The sequence below is a fragment of the Ochotona curzoniae genome, unplaced genomic scaffold, assembly GCF_017591425.1.
Source record: "Ochotona curzoniae isolate NIBS_2020 unplaced genomic scaffold, NIBS_Ocur_1.0 scaffold_3835, whole genome shotgun sequence".
Lineage (NCBI taxonomy): Eukaryota > Metazoa > Chordata > Mammalia > Lagomorpha > Ochotonidae > Ochotona > Ochotona curzoniae.
In genome coordinates, this window is record NW_024467114.1 from 2,321,738 (window position 1) to 2,342,877 (window position 21,140).

At 57.1% G+C, this 21,140-nt stretch overlaps 1 protein-coding gene across 4 annotated transcripts; it reads right to left on the reverse strand.

Annotated features, from left to right (window-relative positions):
• Positions 1–6,830: 6,830 nt before the first annotated feature.
• UPP1 (uridine phosphorylase 1) lies at positions 6,831–21,115 on the reverse strand. 4 transcript variants are annotated; one of them, XM_040964758.1, is made up of 9 exons: positions 20,877–21,115; positions 20,470–20,537; positions 15,092–15,154; positions 11,623–11,740; positions 10,359–10,517; positions 9,039–9,153; positions 8,424–8,633; positions 8,144–8,290; positions 6,831–7,035 (listed from the first exon to the last, which is right to left on the reverse strand). In XM_040964758.1, the coding sequence occupies exons 3-9, from the start codon at positions 15,133–15,135 to the stop codon at positions 6,896–6,898; spliced, it is 933 nt and encodes a 310-aa protein (XP_040820692.1). In that variant the 5' UTR covers positions 15,136–15,154; positions 20,470–20,537; positions 20,877–21,115; the 3' UTR covers positions 6,831–6,895. The 4 variants fall into 4 exon arrangements, with proteins under 4 accessions (XP_040820692.1, XP_040820690.1, XP_040820691.1 ...); XM_040964756.1 differs by having other exon boundaries at positions 20,470–20,627; XM_040964757.1 differs by having other exon boundaries at positions 20,849–21,115.
• Positions 21,116–21,140: the final 25 nt, after the last annotated feature.

Sequence of the window (21,140 nt, forward strand, 5' to 3'; positions counted from 1 at the left end):
ATGCCACTTCATGTGGCCCAGGGGTCGTGCACACATCTGAACACACCAGCCCCTTCCCAGGGAGAAAGAGTGGAATCTCTCAGTGACACAGCAAGTTCTCCTTGAGATCCTGTAACAATACTTCAGCACCACAGTATCATATTATACACCATTTACATAAGGGATAAGAAAGAGAAGAAAAAAGGTATTTGATTTCCATACGTACACAAACACATTCATCACATAATCTAGAAGAAACTCCTTGCGATCATTATGGTCCCCACCTCCATGACGAGGACCCCTGCCATGTCCATTAGCATCCCCTTTGCTTCAACAAGCACCTGTGCTTTCCTTGGTTCCCCTTGTCAGGGGATGCAAGCCACCATTCTCAGACACTGGGCCGTGCATGGTCCCGGCTGTGGGGGCAGAAGTCCCCGCCACTGGCCTTCATTACAGGCTGCAGCACACAGAGTGGCTCTGCAGGCTCCCTTCCTTCCCTCTGCGGTAGCACAGGGTCTCAGGGCATGGTGGTGGGCAAGTGCTGCCACCTACTGCTCTCACCAGCACCCAGTTACTCCCACCACCTGCAGGTTCTCAGCACAGTGGCTGTGTTTGCCATAGTAAGGTCTGATCTAACAGAGAAACGACCACAGAGCTTTCTGAGGACTCCGGGGCTGCTGTTGTCCATCCATGTCTCCATCACAGTGACAGGGGTGTGTTCCAGGCCTTCATGGCAGACGACTACGTCTTAAATGACAAACCCATTCTACTATTTCACTTTCCCTGAGCCTTTGAATCGTTCCCTCTGCAGGAATTTGAGGTCCAGCCCACAGGTAAAGAGTTACGACTCAACTGGCTAATCCTCTACCTCCAAGTGCCGGGATCCCATGTGGCCACCGGTTTATGTCCCAGCTATTCCACTTACAACCCAGCTCTGTGCTTGTAGCTTGGAAAGGCAATAGCGAGTGGTCCAAGTCCTTGGGACCCTGCACCCAAATGGGAGACCAGGATGAAGCTCCCAGCTTCTGGCTTCGGATCACCTCAGCTCGTCATTGCTGCCATTAGTGGAGTGAACCAGTGGGTGGAAGGTCTTTCTGTCTGTCCCTTCTTTTCTATATGAATCTGCCTTTCCAACAAAAATAAATAAAGCTTTTTGTTAAAGTTATATGGGTATGGCTAAACACGATTGTACTCTTCAATCAGCACCAGTGTGAGGCAGGCTGACCAAGGACATCCGAGCAAACACCCGGGAGGCTGACTCGTCCCCCTGCCTGTCGCTTGTTTCACATCTTTCCGCTTAATGGCTGACTCAACGGACAGGGAAGTATTGGAAGTCCAAAGTAATCATGACACTCATAGGACAGATCCAGGTTAAACTCAGCACAACAGCACAGGTTTGTTGGTTCAACCAGGATCTGGGAATCGAAGTGAGACTGTATCACCGTGGAGTCCAAAAGGGACTCAACTGGGTTCCCTCAATTTCACAGGTTAAAGCCCTCAACTCCACTAGGCACTTCAAAAATACTATGGATAATTAAATTAAATGATAAACCTTTTTCATCACATAATAATTTGGAAATAGAAGCATCCAAAGTACCTTTTTAAAAACTCATGAAAGGGCCTGGCACAATGTATCAATGGCTAAAACCTCGTCTTGCATCCATTGGGATCCCATATGGGAACCGGTTCTTATCCCGGCAGCTCCACTTCCATCCAGCTCCCTGCTTGTGTCCTGGGAAAGCAGTCGAGGACAGCCCAAAGCCTTGGGACCCTGCACCTGCGCGGGAGACCCGGAAGAGGCTCCTGGCTTCAGAGCAACTCATCTCCAGCTGCTGTGCCTTCTTGGGGAGTGAACCAGTGGAGGAAACTAAGCATTGATGTCGAAATACTTTGCACCAAATTTGTCTTTCAGTTCCATTGTCTGTCAGCTATTGGAACAACTCTCCCACCTGTTGAGGGAGCCCTTCTGGAGATACAGTTAAGTGAGGTCACCGAGGTATCGCCCTAGTTCAGGAAGACCAGTGTCCTGTGGAGGAGACCCGGAGTGTGCATGCACAGGGAGACCACAAGAGGGCACCACAAAACAGCGACTGCAAGCCAGGCAGAGGGGCCCCTCCAGAAACCAAGCCTGCCAGCACCCGGGCTCTGACTTCTGGGCTCTGGAATCCAAAGTTCTGCTCTGCAAGCCTTTGGCTCCATGGTGTCTCCTGGGGCAGCCTGGGCAGACTAAGGCAGAAGGTGCACCAGGGCAACCTGGGAACCTGAACTTACAGGTGGCTACCTGAAGAAGCCCTGGACCTGGGAGACATTATCATGGACTTAGCAGAGAAGGAATTAAATGCAAAGAGATTCTAGAACTGCAGTTTGCATTCCAGAGTCAGTCACAGATGGAAGGTTTGGGGCAGACCGTGCCTGGGTCATCAAGCATGATGGGTCAGGGCACCGAGGCACACAGCTACCTCCTGTTGGCGATCGGAACAAGACTTGTTCCCTGTATCTTGTCTACTTTCCTAACCACCAATCTCTTCCCTACAGCCAATCCACTTGATTCTTTCAATTAAGGCTCGATTCCTTAGGGCTGGAGGGGCAAGTGTTTTGCACAGCAATTAAACCATTGCTTGGGATGTACAAGTCCCATAATTAGAGCCTGGGATTGAGAACCACATGCACTTCCCTTTTGTTTTTTTCTTAAAAGATTCATTTGTTTATTTTAAAGGCGAGGCTATAGAAGGAGAGAGACAGAGAGAAATGAGTCTTCTAGCCACCGTTCACCCCTTAAGTGGCTCTGAAGACCGTGCTGGGCCAGGCAGGTTGCAGGTGGAGCAGCCCATGCCCTCTGACCTGCTGCTGTCCCAGGCTCACTGGTCAGGGAGCAGGACCTCAACTGTCCCGAGCAGCAGTTATCGCACTGGGCCACAATGCCATCCCCTGACCTCACGCCCAACCCACCTGTTAGAGAACCCGGGAGGCAGAAATGAAGACCTGGGTACTTGGCGGATCTGCATGGAGTCTTCCTCGGCTTAACCCTGGCTGTTTCCGGCTCTTGGGGAGTAAATAAGAAGCTAGAAGTTTTTCTCATTCTTGCTCTGTCTCACTCTGCCTCTCTCCCTCCGTTTGTGGCTGTATGCATGTGTGTCTATCAGACAGTCTGTCTCTCGGCCTTTCCAAGAAAATGAAAAGTAAATGTTAACAGGAACGGTAGATGGGACAAGAGTATATGGAGCCACACATGGAGAGAACAGAGCGGGGCGAGATCCATCAGGAGGGAAGACCGAGGCTCCAAGGGCCAGGGCCCAATTGCTTCTGTTTCAGCTGCACCCAGTCTAGCGGCAGGACGGAGTAGGTTTCAAACCTAAATTGCTCTGGTCAGAGCTGAATGGTTCCCGGAAAGCCAAGTGAACCGTGAGATGAGTGTGCAATGAGCTTGGATGTAGCAGCTTACCACGCACACACTTGGCCGGCTCCTTTGAAAGCTTATGGTAATGCAGTTTAAAACCGAGAATGTAAATGATTCAGGACTTTCAGGTGAAATTGCCTCTGTCTCTCACAGCAGCTTTGTGAAGATTAGGGGTAATAAGCAATTACAAGTTTCATAGTTTAAAAGACTTTCATGACCCAGATGTTTCTGATTTAATTGTAATTTATAAATCTTGAGAAATAATAACTTGCAGGTAATTTAAATGACTTTTCTTTGGTACTGAAATCCTATCTCACTGATTTCAATAATTTCTTGTGAATCTGAATGAGTTTCTCTTCTTGAACCAACAGATAAACATAATTTCAAATTTTGGGCAAAGGATATTTGCTCAGAAGACAATAAATTGATAGAAACTATCTTTTAATGCCATCTAGTGTCCACTGAGCTTGGAAAATTAAAAATAAATCCTCAAAAACCTACTAAGAATACTGAAAAGAAAGTTACCCAGGCCCCTGACCCAATGTAAGAATTCAACAGAATTCTCCTTCCGTACCCTGTGGACAACGGAAGGTCCACAATGTGTCTTTAAATGGTGGACGCTGCTGTAAAATCCTCCGCCCGTGCCTGGACCATGACCTTCCTCTTAGGGGCCAAGATCTAGAGTTCTGGTTCGCCTGTCTCCCACTTACTATGGCTAAAATCTCTTGGACAATACGGATACCATGTGGAATTCTGGGAAGTGAGCAAGGTGGAGGCACACTTGCCATCGCCCCCGAGGGAGGAGCGCGCGCCCTCTGCCTGGCCTGCCCTTCCGCCCGACCTGGGCAGGCCAGGACTGCGGCCACACGTGGTACACACGCACCGCGCTGAGTGTGTCACACACACCGCCTTCTGCCACGGCTGAGGCATGATGGAGCAGACTTCATGCAAACCCTTGGTCCCCGGCCCCGCTCGGTTTGGGGGCGGTGCTGAGGGCTGCTGTTTACTGGGGAGGCATGTTTTGGGGGGCTGCCTCCTGCCAGGTGACAAGCACCCATGAGGGCTCCTGCATTGCCCTGGCCTAGTGAGGGGAACCCACAGGGCTCCCGGCTGCCCAGGGAGCAGAAGGCTCAGGGCCCCCACCCCGTGCGGCCCCGCACTGCAGCAGGTGCATGTCCTGAGCCCCCACGGCCACGCAGCGCGCTCTCCCGTGGGTGTGGAGCGCCCTTTCCTGGGCAGCACACGGTCTGCATGGCAGCGGGTTGCATTTTCTTTCCCAGTCTTCCTCCAGCAAAAGCTCTCTTCAGGTGACCCCGAGAGGAGAGCGCACCCCTTGGGCCGTGATCCTCCCTTCCACGGCCCGACGCCCCGGGGAGCCCACGGCTGAGGAGGCCATGGCCGGAGCTGCCGCGCCGCGCAGAGGCCACGCGAGGGCCTTCCCCGACTCCGCCGCGCATTCGTGTCGTGCAGTCGGGGCGGGTACTCACTTTCCGAGTGGCTGGCTCGGGCTTCCCGCGTGGGCCGGCCCCCGAGGTGTCCCCACGGCATCACCGCCAAGGCCTGCTCCGGGCCGCAGGACCAGCCCCATGTAGCGGACCCTGCAACCCCGCGTAGCTCGCGGCCTGACGCGGGCGCCGAGGCCGGCCCAGGAACCACCTTCTCGAACAACCGTGGCTCCCGTTGGCGGCCGCGCTCGGGCCCTCCCCCTCACGGAGGGCGCCGGCAGCATTGAGGGCCGGGCGGGTCCTCGGCTCCCTGAGGTGAGGCCCAGTGCACCAACGTCCCCGGAGCCCACTGGGCCGCGGGCGGAGGGCCCTGGGTGACCAGGGAACCCCGCGTCCGGGGGCAGCTGAGGGGGCCGCGCCCTCAGGACAGCGCCTGGCTGCTCCCACGCCGGTGCCGAGCCAGGCCAGCAGAGGGCAGTGCTGGGCCAGCCCGAGGCCGCCAGGTCCTCGCCATCCATGGGGTCCCGGGGTCCCGGGGAAAGGCAGGGCCGCTGAGCCAGCGCCAGCTGGAGCAACCTGCTCTCCCTGAGGCCCCGGTCCTGGGGTCCCTGGGAGGTGGAGCCCACCTGGCCGTGTGGCACCCCTGGAGCTGAGGAGAGCAGCTTGCGCGTCCCCTAGGCCGGGGAAGTACAGCCTGTGTCCTCAGCTCGTAAGCAGCAAAGAGCTTCCATCCGAGCTGAGCGGCCAGAATCCACCCTGAGCCTGGGCAGATCCACCCGACAGTCCCCAGTGCTTTGTTCTGGGGATAGGGCACATCTCTTTAGCACTGGGACAGGAGGATCCAGGACCTGTTGAGCCTTCCAAAAGCTGGCTTGGGCAAGTGCACGCCACCCCGACCATCCCCAGCAGGGTGCCCCTCGCTCCCCCATTACCAGGCAGAGGCTCTGAGCAGACCCCTGCCAAGTGCAGCAAGCAGTTTCATATCATCATGACACCATGATGTAGGGGAGACAGGGGACAAGCCCTCAGGGACCCACGAGAGCCTGGGACAGAGGATACCACTTCTTCCATCCACCCTGGACCTAGACGGAAGCTGCGGTTCACGGATTGTAAACCTCCACGGAAGGGCAGCGTGGAGGCAGGCCCGCCCCGGGCAGCATAGCTGGCCTTGAAAATGGGCTGACTCCTGTCCACAGGTGTACAAGGATTTGCCCACTGTCCCTGCCCGGCGTCTAGAGTTGAGAGCCTCCCAGAGCCAACAGTGCGAGGTGACACAGAAGAGGAACTGGCTTGCGAGCACGCTGCCAGCCCCAGAAGGGCCCAGAGCTAACTGGGGGATGGCGAGTCCAGGCTTACCAGGTGGGCACTGGCTGCAGTCCCCGGACTCTGCCAGTCTCGGGTGGAAAGCTGCAGCAGTTCTGGATGGACATGTGGTCCCTAAACCCATGGCTTTTCACTAGACACCGTGTGTGACCTGGCAATGCCGTGTACAGCAGGGAGTACTCGAACACCTGTAGTCCAGGCACCACCGAGCAGACTCCAGCATTAAAATACGTCAAGAGGGCCCGGCGCGGTGGCCAAGCAGCTAAAGTCCTTGCCTTGCACACACTGGGGTCACCTATGGGCGCCAGTTCTAATCCCAGCGGACCTACTTCCTATTCAGCTCCCTGCTTGTGGCCTGAGAAAACAGTCAAGGATGCCCAAAGCCTTGATGGGACCCTGCGCTGCGTGGGAGACACAGGAGGCTCCAGGTTCTTGGCTTCAGATCGGCACAGCTCCAGCCAATGCAGCCGCTTGGGGAGTGAATCACTGGACGGAAGACCTTCCTCTCTGCCTCTCCCCTCTGTATATCTGCCTTTCCAATAAAAATAAAATTGTTCTGGAAGAAATTGCAGATCAAGCAACAATAGCTAGAAGCACTCTACTGAAACATAAAAGAAACTTCTAGTGTGGTAAATCCAGGCTTCCGAGTCTCAATGCCCAGGCGTATTTCAGCTCACAGCAAAGGGGACCGGAGACAGGGTTTTATTGGTGGCAGGCACGGCAGCTTGGCCCAGGACATGGTTACGTGAGGTCAGACCTTCCCGAGGCTCTTCTTGATGAAATAGCTCACCAGCCGCTGTGGCCGCTGCTGGTACTCGGCCAGCACCTCATGCGGGCTGTTGATCTGGTCCCCCAGCAGGCGGTCCAGGAGGGTGACACACACCACGGCCGCTGAGGAAACAACACCAAACGCAGCAGTGTCAGGCCTCTCACCGACAACTGCAGGGAGGGAGCGACAGCCCAAGCCCACTGGAGGCCACCAGGTCCCGCCTCGGGGCCTCCTCCCTCCCAGACCACCTGCCCCATCTCACTCTCCCCTTGCCTCTCCTTCAAGACATGTGCCAGGGGTCAGCCGTGGGGCAGTGGGCTAAACCACTGCCTACAATGCTGCCATCCCGTGTGTCCTGGCTGTGGCACTTCTGATCCAGCCCCCTGCTGATACACCTGGACAAGCAGCAGAAGCCCTAAGTGTCTCTCTCTAACTCTGCCTTTCAAATAAGTCTTAAAGCAAAGGAAAGAGAGCAAGAGACAAAGGCAAGTTGGAGAGGAAAAAGAACCCAGACCGCTTCCAGGGCCAGCTCTAGGCTGCCCTCTGCCATCCTGAGGTGCCACGGACCCAAGGGAGTCCAGAGACAGAACTAGTCTCCAGATGGCTGGAAGCATGGAGGTGGCAGAGCTGTCATGCAGAAATGCCAAGATGGTGAAGCTGAGCGGCAGGTGTCGTGACACCAAGAGTGACACGGCCACTTGTGAAGCCACGTCATAATGTGAGTGGTGGCCACTCTGTGCACCAGGGTTCCTGCTAGTGTCTCCGGGCAAGCAGCAGGCGCTGGCCTCGGTCCACAGGGCCCTGCCACCCCCGGGCAGGACCCAAATGGAGTTTCTAGCTGCTGTCTTTAGCCTGGCTTGAGGGCATTTGGGGAGCAACTGGTAGATGGGAGATCTCTCTCTCTCTCTCTCTCTCTCTCTCTCTCTCTCTCTCTCTCTCTCCCTGCCATTGCTTTTCAGTTAAGTATTTGTAAAAGAACCATGAGCTCTCTAGGGCTCAGGGAGATCATGAGGCAGCAAGCAGAGACCTAGTCAGGGTGGGTCTTCTCTCACGCTGCCAACAGCCAGGGGAGGCACTGCAGGCACACAGAGGGTCTGCATTTGTCACATGACAAAGGGCACCACCCGCCAGGCACTGACAGCGAGGCAGGTGCAGCTGGAGCAGAAACCGGGGCTGGCAAAGCAGAGACAAAGCAATGAGGAGGTGCTGAGGCCACCCCACACCACCTACCTCGGAGGCCACAGGCGCTGCACATGGCGGCAAAGACAGAGGATTCCATCTCGATGTTGCGGATGCCAGCGGCGTGGGCCGCGTGCAGGTAGGCCTGCTTGTCCTTCTCCGTGTAGGAGCACAGAGCGCCGTCCAGCCGGCCCTGACCTGAAACACAGCAGGAGACACATCCTCAGCCAGGTGACAGGCCCATGCAGCCATGCAAACAGCCCCTACGGTGAAGCAAGCAGCCCGGGTGACCACCCCAACCTAGGGGACAGGAGCCCCTGCCCCGCCTCACCCTCGTAGAAGTCCAGGGTACACATGGTGTTGCCCACGACGGTGTTGAACTCGCCCAGGTCGCTGGAACACCGCATCAGCTCCTGCACCAGCTGCTCATCCAGGTCCGTGCCGCGCACCACTCGTTTGCCCAGGATGATCTGCTCGAACTCCGGCCGGAAGTAGGCATCCACGGCCTGCCGGGTGATGACCACAGAGCCGGGCTCCAGACCTGAGGATGGTAGCATGTCAGGGCCATGCGGGAGAAGCCGTCCATGAACGCTGCACCCATGTCTCGGGCTCTGCCACCTTCAGCATCATGCACGCTGCCTGGCAGGGATGCCTAAGGCATCGATGCATCGCCTGTCTACAAGACATGAGATCTGTAGCAAGTGCAAAAGCAGACAGCATGCTTGGCAGGCCCCATGAACAGACACCCGATGCCAGCCACTCCGATAGCTCGCAGGGTGCTGGGGGAAGGCGGGTCTCCTTGTGAAAGCTGGTAGGATACAGCCTCCTGGAGCAGTTAGCCTGCCCCTTCCTTCCCTGCCCCTTGTGTCCCCCTCCCCAAATTCATGCTGAACCCTGACCCCCAGCGAGAGCAGAGCCCCAGGACAGGCCCCAGGTAGGGCCTTACCTATGCCACCAGAAGTGCCAATACGGATGATGGTGACGTCAGAACAGCGGGCGTGGTACAGCAGCTTGATGAGCTCGTGTAGCATGATGGCAATGGACGGAACGCCCATGCCATGCTGGGACGGCAGAGACCCTGGTCAGGGGCTGCGTCCAATCCGCACAGCCACCCCCGACACGAAGCCCACCCAGTGCCCAGTGGGGACCACATCCTCGGAACTGCTACTGCACTCCCCTGCTGCATCATCGGTCACTGTTGATCCCTCATACTGGCATGCCCGTTAAACGCTTTCACAGGCAAGGCCACAGAGCGAGCATCCTGTCCCCAGGGGTGCTCAGACAGTCCCAGGGCTCACACACGCGCCGGGGGTCTCGGAATGCACACTCCTGCGGGAGGAGGGTCCACTGTGCTCTGTGGACATTTAGGGTGGGGCATCTCAATGGAATCCGTGGTAATGGAAGATGAACTTGGAAACAGACCTGCACAAAGTATTGACACTTTGAGGGCGAAGGGGGCAGAGCTGCGGGACCCATACAACCTGCCCATCCGGTGGGGATAGGAGACCTCAGGAACGGAGGTGGCGGCTGCCAGGGCTCCCCAAGGCTGCCTCACGCCCTCCCACTGGTTGGCTTCTCCTCCTTGCCTTTCTCCCTGCCCTCTCTGCTGCAGATCACGCAGCCAGGCACCTGCTGAGCAAGCCTCGGCCCACGCTGCTGCCTCCCCTGCTGAGCAGGCCTGGGCCCACGCTGCTGCCTCCCCTCCACAGTCTCTCCGGCCTCACTAGAAGTGCCAGTTAAGCAGCCGGTGGGGCACCCCTGTCAGCGGGAGGGAGCCCCTTGGCCACCTTTGCAGCTCTTCACCGCTACTGGAAACACCTGCCAAGCGCAGAGGCCTCTCTGACCTCAGGGTTCCTGCTCACGTTCCATGAGGATCTGCCAGGAAGCAGCTGCTCACTCCGTGACAGTCCTGGACAGCTGGCCCTTGACTGTGGCTTTCCCCCTGCTGGCCAGGCAGGGCACCCTCCTGTCTCCCGCCCACTCTGGCGTGCTCAGTCCCTGCACCTGCTATCCACACCTGCCACCCTCACCTGGCAGACAGCTGCTATTTGCTCTGCATTGGCTTCTGTGTACTCAGGCTCTATGGGAGACCTAGCATGGAGGGCAGGAGCTTCCACCTGCTACAGGAGCCTGTGACCACTGCAGGCTCACCCCTCCTCCAGCCATTGACAGTCAAGAGCTGTCAGGGGACCAGGTAGCCCTGGGCATGCAAGGCCACCACGGGGGCCTGCAGAGCCCAGGGCCCAAGGCCGGGGCAGGCACTCACACTGACAGACAGGACGGGTCCAGCCTTGTACATGGCGTAGCGGTCAGTCCCCGTGCAGATGTTGGGGTAATCTTCGTCGGGGCGGCCCAGGCCCAGCTCCACGGCCACGTACCTGATGAAGGAACTCATACGCGAGGGGCTTCCTCCCACACACACGAACTGCAGCCAGAGAAAAGAAACCGTCAGGGCTCCTCCAGGGCAAGGCTCCACACCACCCGGGCACCGGCTGGGCTGGGGGCTTTCAGAGGCAGACCCCGCAGCGCGACGCCAGCAGCTTCCCAACCTGGACTAATTCCAGGCCCCTTGTGTGCTGGCCTCCCTCCACCGAGTGGAAGGCAGCTCGGGAACCAGGTTTGGAGTAAGACGATGCAGGCTCGGGAAGTTGTCGCTGTTGTGGTGTAGCTGGGTAGTGTAGCCAAACACTGCCTCACATAAGAAAATGCCAATTTTAAGGAATCTGAATATACATGAAATTCTAATTCTCCTAACACAAAGCAGAAGGCTCCACAGTCTGGAAAAACTAAGTCACCTCATCATAATGGGACAAAGGGAGCGCACAGAACAGGGGATTTGTACAGCGTGAAGGCCAGCAACGCCAGAGGACAGCACTGGGCACCCACTGGGGCGGCCCCCCAGGAGTGCCCCTGGCCGTGCAGTCACCAGTGGGGTTGGACATCTGCAAACATCTGTGTTTGCAACAGGCCAGCTGGGCTGGGCGGCACACTTCTCAGTGCTCGTTTCAAAGGAGCAGGCAGAGGCTGCCACCATCCCCCAAACTAAGAGGGGTGCATGTCCCGGGACAGGTAGATTTGCCGCTTCCCCTCATCAATGTCAGCTCATTATTCCTAATTTGGAAATGTCACAGTGTGCTCCACATGTACAACCTGGTGTCAATTTGGAAAGGAAACATTTAAAAACAAGATAAAAAAGAGAACTGGGGAGACGAGACCTAAGGAAAACGGCCTGGAAGCCACACTCGGCAACACCAGCCCCGAGGGAAGGGCATACAGAGCCAAGGGCCAGCTGCGACACACGCACCTCTGCCCTCTATCCCTGCGCCCAGGAAGCTTGCTGTGTTGTGCCCATCTCACAGTGCACTGCCAGGAGGCAGGGGCCAGCAGTGCAGGATGGTGGACCTTCCTCCCCATCCGCTCCGCCGGCTGCATCTGCCCTAAAGCAGCTGGCACAGGCAGGTCTGTGAATCTGCCACCTGTGTCATTCCCTCCCTCACCCCAAAGTGTGAGCTGGCCGGGAGGGCCTGTACCTTCACGTCCCCAAACATGGCCGGGAAGTCATGTGTGCCAGTGCCCAGGCTGAAATGGTACAGCAGGTCCTCCTTCATGGTCGCCAGATGCGGGTTGGAAAGCTGGACAAGGCAGCCGCTGTCGGAAAGGAGGCGGGAGGGATACAGGATGCCACGTCGGCGCTGGCACTGTCACACTACCACACTGCACGCGTCAGCACGCCTGGGAGGCCCACGTGAGGAAGGGGACTGCCAGCTGATCCCAGCCCCGCCAAGGTCCCACTTCCCCCCCTTCTGGCCCCTCTGTCCTCTTCACCTCTTGGGACATTGGGAAATGTGTGCATTACTCCCGGAGGCCGGGATCCTCCCCATGCAAAATATCACCCTGTGTGCCGCTGGTGCCCGACAGCTCACAGGCTCAGGGGCTTCAGAGCTGGGCTGTCGACCAGGGTGGATTAGAGGGTGGGGACTTTCAGCTTCTGGGAGGCGAGAGGCCTGGGGTGCAGCCAGGCCCCAGGAGCAGGTGGTATAATGCATCAAGCCTGTGAGAGGATGCCTCCACAAACCAAAGGACCGAGGTCACCCAGTTTCCAACGACCAGACATGGAGGGCCGTTCCCTGGAGGGTGGCACCCTGTATCCCTTCACCCAATGCCATCTCTATCCTTTGCAATTCAGCAGTAAGTGTCCAGTGTCCCCTGGGTGCTGGGCCTGCCCTTGGCAATTGTCAATTTATAGCAAGACCTACCCAGGGCCTAGGCTAAGCAAGAGAATGTGGGGTATAAGAGCAGATCCCAGAGCCCGTCCCAACCCAGGATGGTGGCCAGCAGACGCTGCGTGAAGCACGGGCTGCCTATGAGGGGGAGCTGCCGAGGTCAGGCCTGTGCCTGCACAGCAGGGGCTGCCAAGCCCCAGACCCCTCGCCCCTCCTCCGGCCCTGCTTGGGGAGGGCAGGAGTCCAGAAGCACACTCCCAAACTCAGAGACCACAGCGTCAGGCCGCCCCATGGGGCACAGCCACCTGAGGTTCACATGACAGACACTCAGTACATGAGCAATCTGTCAGCCAGAATTGAAACAATGACCTGTAATACACAGCCCAGAGACTGCCTGCCCAACCTGCCTGCTCCGACATTCCCACCCCCAAACCCCACCTGGACTTTCGCACCAGCTACTGATTCTGCCACATGACGCCCACTGGGCAAGCGGAAGGCGGCTTCCATGCCTGCGGCTTTCCCCACAGTGGCTGCTGGAGCACCTGCAGGGCAGCGTGGAGCTGCTCTGGGTGGGGGCAGAGAGCCCACATACAGGCAGCTGCTGTCAGGAGCCTAGGTGAGCATGCCCAGTATGACTGGGCAAAGCTTCCCAGACAAGAACAGGAGCCCAGGCTGCAGCCTGCTGTTTTTGGGACCCCTGGGGTGCAGCACCTTCCCTGGCATGTCCTCACGGCCCTGGGTCGCTGTGCTCCGTGCAGAATGCCAGGGCAGCTACAGGTCCCTGTGCACACTCGGGGCCTCCTCTTTCTTCCTTGAAAGTCTGACTTGGCCCAGAACCCACAATCCTGTTCCCTTCTTGACCCAACTTGAGACAAAGAAGGAAAGGCTAGGGAGACAGTGAGGACCTCAGCTCTGGACTTGGGCGCACCCACAGCACTGCCAGGCTACAGTGGGGTGTGGATGGCGAGTTTAGGTGGCCCTGGGCCAGAGCCCAGTGGCCGGCCTGCCAGGGAAGTACAAGTACCTGCCAGGGCACATGGCACACCTATCTGCAAGAAGCCCATCTTGTTCTAGCAGGTTGTGGCACCTGCAGACCCAGGGTCAAGAATATTCCTGGGACCCCAGACCAGGCTCTGATGTGGATTAGACAACAATATGCACCTGCACAAAGAGCCCGTGGGGTGCCAAGGCTTCCTGAAGTTCTCACTATGGCAGCGCTGTCAGCTCCCAGCACACCCTTCAGGGAGCTGGGACCACCCAGGGCACAGCCAGAAAGGCTGACAATGGGCTCCAACAGGCTCAGACCAAACCCAAGGAATCTGGTCTGCCACACGTTTTGAAATAAAACCTTTCTCCTTCTCCATTCCAGGAAAAGGACGAAGCGGAAGCAAGGATACATGCAATGACAAAAAGCAGGCAAGTGTGGCCGAGACATGAGGCCACCACCAGAACGTGCTGCAGCGTACTCGGGGGCTTGCAAGGACACGTCCAGGCTACACAGCTCCGCCTGCTTTTCCTGTCACTTTGTGCATTTGACAAATAGAACCCTTGAGCACCACTATGCACAGAAACGGGCGTGGTGTCAACGAGACGAAACTGACTGCAGAGCGCAGGAGGTCACACCAGGCATGTGTCATAAACTGTGACATACCTGGCCCCCGCATCTCAGCACAGCCCTGATGCGGAGAAAGGAGCAGGCTGGGCGGGGCAGGGCTTAGGATCAGCAAGAGAATGTCAATGACGTCAGCCAAGCACTGGCACTGCTCATGCAGAACACAAAATCGCTGACACCCAGGGTTTCCCTCACAGTAGCTTTCGATGCCAGGCGGAAAACAATCATCCCCACCCAACACGTGCTCATACATTCGGTACTCAGGGCCCCTGGATTGGCTACGTGCTCAGCTGACCCATATTCAACACTCAAGGATACACCTTAATAAGCGGCTGTTCCAACAAGCTCTTCGCCTCTCATGCCTACCCCTACTCCAGCAGGTGGAGCGTGATCAACAGGTGGCAGTTACCAACACCAGGGAGGACACGGTGAGTGGGAAGCCCAGACCAGGAGTGAGCCCTGGGGGAGCCCCGGGCCTCCCACAACACCCACCCTGAGGGGAGAACAAGGCACCCCAGGGTGCCAATGACTGGCAGCACTAAAAGGGGATGAAGGAAGCCGAGCATTGTCCACCTGGGATCCTGACTGGGGACATAGCTGTCAGGTGACACTGCACGGGTCTGAAGTCACAGAGGAGCAGAGGGCAAAGGGCAGAGTGGGGGGCTCTGGATTTGTAATGCTCAGGAGCCAGAGTAGAGGGAGACCCCAAAAATAGGACAGCAGGCTGCCCAGGTGACCCCAGCAGAGCTGACAGCCACCTGGGTAGTAACAGTCAGTGGCTTAACATCTGCACAGGAATCAGAATGACAAGAAATTCCTGCTTCTGCAGCAACGCCCAAAGCTGAAGAGGGACCAGGGCAGAACCATGGCTGGCATACACCAAGTCAACGAAAAACATAAAATGATTAGGGAAACAGGGAAGAGCTGGGGGCAGCCGAGGCTTTTGTACCAGACACACCATGCTACAGCCGGTCCTATTCATGAGGACCAGGCATCCCACAGGGGCACAGCAGCCCCAGCACCCCCTCATCTGACTCCACAGGGCCACGGCAGGCTTCACAGACCAGGACCCCCAACACGTCACCCTCTGCGGAGTTCCCAGAGACAGGCACTGTGTGGAACCCCTGGGTAAAACCAGCCTACCCAGCTGCCCAGCGGCCTTACTTGGGGCGTTCGGGCTCCTTGGCGTCAGCTCCTGCAGCCGCCATGGTCTCACTGCAACAGGACCTGAGGGGAAAACAGCAATAGAACAGTGACACAGATGCAGGAGCCCAGGCAAGCTTGCTCTGGGGAAAGGCAGAGGCGAGAAGTGGCTTTTTCCGTGCACCTGCCACGGCGCAGACACAGTATGGCTACGCATGCACACGCATTTGTGAGGCACTGATGTCAGAGTCCCGAAGGCCACTCACCCGCTGACAACCCCAAAAGTCCCCTTCTGGTGAGCACAACTTACAACTGCCACCACCATGACACACACTAAGACTTCATATGAACGGGAATTAAAAGTTTATTTTCGTGCAAAAGGGAATACAGGCAGCCTTCGAAAATGCATGAAAACACACATTATGGAAAAAAAGAATGATTTTTTTCTCTCCCCACTTTACAGGACTTGGGCTTTGCAAAGATGTTTCTGCAATCGCTGGTTTTCTCTCCATCGAGGTTTTTGTTTCGTTCGTCTGAGCACTCAGAGGTCTCTCGGGAAAGTCCAGCAATGGAAGGGCACGGCTTTGGAAGGCCTGCCACATTCAGGTGCAGCGAGCGGCACCCATGGGCAGCCCAGCCCTGGCTCCCAGAACCCAGATGGCATTGCCCACTCTCTCAGAGCTTCCTGGGAGCTTGCCTCCAAAGGTGGCGCTCCAAGAAAGCTGATTGTTTAAGCCAAATCCAGCCTGACCCGTTTCTGTATGTATCTACACCTGCTCCACCCCAGCCAGACCGAGGGGCCGCCCATCCTGAAGTACAACCCGGACGTTGGGAGGTGAACATGCTTCCTTACCACCAAGCTGCTCAAGCTTTCCGCCACTAGAAGGAAAAGCAATCTGCAAATCCAAGGAGGAGCTAGGGATGCAACAGCGGGACACGGCCAGGTGACCCCTCTCGCTGGACAACTGAGCGAGCCGTGGGCAGGCCTGGCCCCGGCTCTTCTCTTTCCTCTGGATCAGCCCAAAAACCAGCCACCCGGTTTGGGCATTTCCCCCTTTGGCTGCTTCCCAGGCCCTCCTCTGCACCGACCACCTTCACGGGCCAGCCCTGTGCTGCCGAGTAGGCATGGCAGGGCTTCAGGGAGGAGGCAGAAGCTGAGGCCTGACCGTTGCCCCTCCCACAGGTTTGCAGGGGACAGCAGAACTAACAGATCTGGGTGTGGAGGAGCAATTACATGAGCCGCTCAGGGGTCAAAGGTCCCAGCAGGTGACCCGCTGCAGCCTGCCCAGATGGCTGCCAGGGAACAAGTGTCTGTCACCTGTTCCTAGTGGCTACCCAGCAAGTGGTGGAAGGAAGGCCTTCATTGTAAAGAAGACGCTTCCAGGAAGGCCTACCTCGTAAAGAAGACGCTTCCAGGAAGGCCTACCTCGCCAGGCCCTGGGATGGGACAGGCTGCTGGGGATCATTTGTGCAGCTGAACTTGGCATCAAGGTTTTTTGTTGAGAGAGAGGAAGATCTTCCATTTAATGATTCATACCAAGTGGCTGCAATGGCCAAAGCTAAGCTGATCCAACGTCAAGAGCCAGGAGCCTCTTCCAGGTCTCCCACGTGGGTGCAGGGTCCCAAGGCTTTGGGCCATCCTCAACTGCTTTCCCAGGTCACAAGCAGGGAGCTGGATGGGAAGTGGAGCTTCCAGGATTAGAACCGGTGCACATGTAGGACCCTGTGCGTTCAAGGAGAGAATTTTAACCACTAGGCCACTGCGCTGGGCCCGGCATCAAGTTTTAATCTAGGAGAGGCTGTAGGGAAATTGGCTTATCAGTGTTTCACTGAATCACAATGATAGAGTATCCTACACTACTTTGCTTTGAGCGGGATGAGGACACTTTAATATCTCCAGGAAAAGTTCAAGGGCAAACCCTGGTTAAGATGCTGTTTGAGGGCCAGGCAAGAAGGCTCCGTTGGCCATCTACCACCTCCAAACATTGGCATCCCACATGGGCACAGGTTCTAATCCCGCTGTCCTGCTTCCCATCTAGCTCGCCGTTTATGGCCTGGGAAAGAGTCGAGGACGGCTCAAGTCTTGGGACTCTGCACCCAAGTGGGAGACCTGGAGGAATTTCTGGCTCCTGGCTTTGGATCGGTGCAGCGCCGGTCATGTCTCTCCTAATCCTCTATATCTGATTTTTCCAATAAAAATAAATAAATATTTAAAGAAAATTTGTTTATCTTGTTAATAAAATGTGAAGCCATGCATAAATTTTGGCATCTTCATTTAACTGGCTGAAGACCCTTGGCCATAAAGTCACTTCCTCCTGGATTTTGCAACAGACTTGCATCTCCCTGGTTTCCCAAGATTTGCCACTTCCTGTTTACTCATTAGCTGAGAAAAACCAACTTGAGGAACTCAGAAAATTAGCCTGCCTTGTGCAGTTCCAGCACCCGCCAGGAGAGGGCCTACTGGGGTTTGCCTTCTCCCACCTGTAGCAGCGTGCAAGCCAGATCACACCAGACAAGCCTAGGATGCACTAAGTCGTTATTAACCAAGATTGGTGGTAACAGGGCCCACCAGAAATAGCAAATCATAAGTCCACCCAGCAATTCAGTCCATCGAAGCCCAAACAGGAACAAATGCTCATTACCCTGAAGTCCACCTGTTACGCTGAAGACCTTTGGCCCAGCTTCCCCAGCAATAGAAGTTATCCTGAGACACACCGCAAACAACCTGGGCACACAAACCTGCAGACATTCACCTGTCCTGGCCTCTCTACCCACATTCCATTACAGCTAGACTTTGCCTCTCCTGGAACTCCTGAAAGAACACGAATTAGAAATACAAAACATCTTAGCAGTGAAGAGAGGGTGAGGAATACAGACACACAGGGGCCATGCGCGGGGGCTACCTGCCCTCGGAGTCTGTCCACCGGAAGCCAGAGAGCAGGTGCTGGGCAGGCCAAGTGTTGGAGTGCCACTAATAGGCAACGATGGGCGGAGGGAACACCTCAGTGTGTGGAGGGGCGGGGAGAGGAGTACTTGCAAGTTCCTGACCTTGAACTAGCTGCCTACCCTACCAGACCACCCACCAGTTCAGAATGAAAGCCACAGCATGGCGAATGATGGTGCTGACCCCATGCTTCAAGAAACACAAGCATGGGTCCGACACAGTAGTCTAGTAGCTAAAGTCCTCACTTTGCCCGTGCCGAGATCCCATATGGGCACAGGTTAGTATTCCAGCGGCCCTGCCTCCCATCCAGTTCCCTGCTTGTGGCCTGGGAAAGCAGCTGACCCAAAGCCTTGGGACCCTGCACCCACAAAGGAGACCCAGATGAGGCTCCGGGTTCCTGGCTTCAAATCGGCTCAGCACCGGCCATTACAGCTGCTTGTGTTGGGCTCTCTTCTCTCTGTATAGATTTTCAATAAACATAAAATAAGTCTTTAAATAAAAAGAAAAAGAAGCACTACGTATCACTTGTGTGTGGTAAAACAGAGGAGGAAGCCCCAGACATGGAAAAGGATGCCTGGGCACAAACTCCGCGAGCCAGGAGCCGCTGCCCGTACGGCCGAGCTCACAAAGCTGCAGGCTGGGCTGGGAGGCTGCCACCAGCCCCCAGCTGCGGGAGGTTCGGGGTGCCCTCCCAGCCAGGGTTCCCACAGTGCACCCCCACAAAGGGCTCAGCTGGAGAAAGCAGGTCAGGGAGGATCCTCCACACAGGACAACAGTGAAACAGGCTAGGAGGCCCGGAATGGGGAAATGAGAGACCACCCACTCAGAAGCCGCACCTTCCTGGGGCCAGACCAGGTCAAAGCCGGGGATGACCCTACAGGTGGGAGGGGTCCACAACAAGCCCGCAAGGCACAGAAATGACCTTGAGCTCAGAAGTCCCTCCTCCCCCAAGTGTCCTTGGCCTTGGCTGTACGGGAGAACAGCAGGTGGCAGTCAGCAATCAAGGATGCAGTTCAGGCCATGAAGAAACTCCAGGAGAGATTCCAAGGCCTTATCTGATAAGGGCTGCCCTGGGATCCTCCCCGTGCCCTTTGTCCCCAAAGATAAGAGCAGGGAACTCCGCACAGTGACATTACTTTCGTTTTTTTCACCCAATTGAAAGGTAAGAAACAGAGAGAAATGTCTTTCTGTAGGCTCACCCTCACACAACACCAGCAGCAACAGCCAGGAGCCCACAGCTCTGGTGGAGTCCCCCACGTGGTGCCAGGAGCCCACAGCTCTGGTGGAGTCCCCTGCGTGGTGCCAAGTGCCCACAGCTCTGGTGGAGTCCCCCGCGTGCTGCCAGGAGCCCACAGCTCTGGTGGAGTCCCCTGCGTGGTGCCAAGTGCCCACAGCTCTGGTGGAGTCCCCCGCGTGCTGCCAGGAGCCCACAGCTCTGGTGGAGTCCCCCGTGTGGTGCCAGGAGCCCACAGCTCTGGTGGAGTCCCCCGCGTGCTGCCAGGAGCCCACAGCTCTGGTGGAGTCCCCTGCGTGGTGCCAGGAGCCCAGCACTTTAGTCAGCACTTGCAGCTGAGCCGCAAAGGCTGGGCAGCACGTCTAACCCCCATGCCCCAGGTCCTGCCCCGCCACCTTGAATGTTGGCCCAGCACCTGCGCAAGGCACCAGGATTCTCCCAGTGTCCCCGCTGCCCCAGGGGCCGTCTCTCAGCTCTCCACAGCAGTCTCAGGGTCTGCCCTGAGAAATCCAGACCTGGCTCTGGGGTCCCCCTGGCTATTGCCAGGTTTAGTTCTAGTTTTAAAGGTATTTTTTTTTTCATTTTCACCCACTGAACTAGAACTACATGGGAGATGGGTAACTTACTTGTAAAAATAGCTCAGTGTGTCAGTGCTTGTAAGACTTTGAGTATTTTTCAAAAGCAAACGTGAGAAAAGCAGTTAAGGATGGAGAGGAAAGTCTCCCCTGAACACTGAAGTCTCCCTTCCTTTGACATATGCGATTTTCATTTTTGGTTTTTTTCCAAGCCGTTTGCACAGTAATGGACAGTTCGCTCTGACAAATAACAACGCAAACGGAGCCGTCCTTTCAAGCACTCTCACCAAAGCTCAAAGACCAAGAACGCAGCGGGTGCCCGGCCAACCCAAGCCGATGCAGAGGCCCGGGCGGGGCAGAAACAGGGGGAGAGCAGGTGTGGACCACACTGCGTCGGCCCCAGACCCAGAAAAAGAGGGAGGGAAGGGCAAGCCCAGTTCAGTGGGGACTGCAGAACCTGAAGGCAGGCATTCCTTCTATTCAGACTCGAGTAGGTCTCACCACGGGCAAGGTTGAGGTATCTGGACTGGGGGTCTTGAGCTGCCCGCAGCGGGAAGGGAAGCGCACCCAGGGGCGGCGCGAGGCCACCGGGCAGGAAGCGGCTTCCGCTCTGCGCTCAGGATTCTGGGCTTCCTCGGGGACTCACCCTCGGGAAGGCACAGTCAGAGAGCAGCAGCTCCTCGGGGACTCGGCAGGCGCAGCCACGAGGCGGTCCTGAGTGGAGAAGGGCGAGGCTTGCCGGTGTCCCTTCCCAGGGTCCCACACCAGCTCCCACGAAACACGCGCGACCTTGGCTTCTTGGGTCTGCACGAGATGAGGGGGGATGTTAGCTCTCTCCAGTTCCGGGCCCCAAGCACGATGCTCCTGGCACTCCCCGTTCCACGCGGCACTCCGGGGCACCTCAGCCTGCCCAACCCTAAGGCCTGTGGCTGAGACGCGTGAGGCCAAGGTGTGGGGACCCTCGGGGAGAGCCCTCCCACACGCCCTCCTCCTTGCGCACCTGCATGCCGTCCTGTCCTGCCTACCTTAGCAGCGCACCGCGTCCCCACACACCTAGCGAGCGCAGTCACCCACCCCACAGGTGAGAGGCAGCGCAAATCAGGCCAGGGCGAGAGAGCATCCTGCCGCAAGCGACCCGGAAAGCAGAGCCAGCAGCCGCGCCCTGGCCGTCCGGTCCCGCCCCTGGCCGCCAGCCGCGCCCTGCCGGCACGGCGAAGCGGCCAGGACCAGTGGAGGGCGGGAAGCACCGGCTAGAGGGAAGTCCGACCAAGTCTGCGCGCCCCGCCTGCCGCCGGCACCGGATCCCCGCCCGCGGTC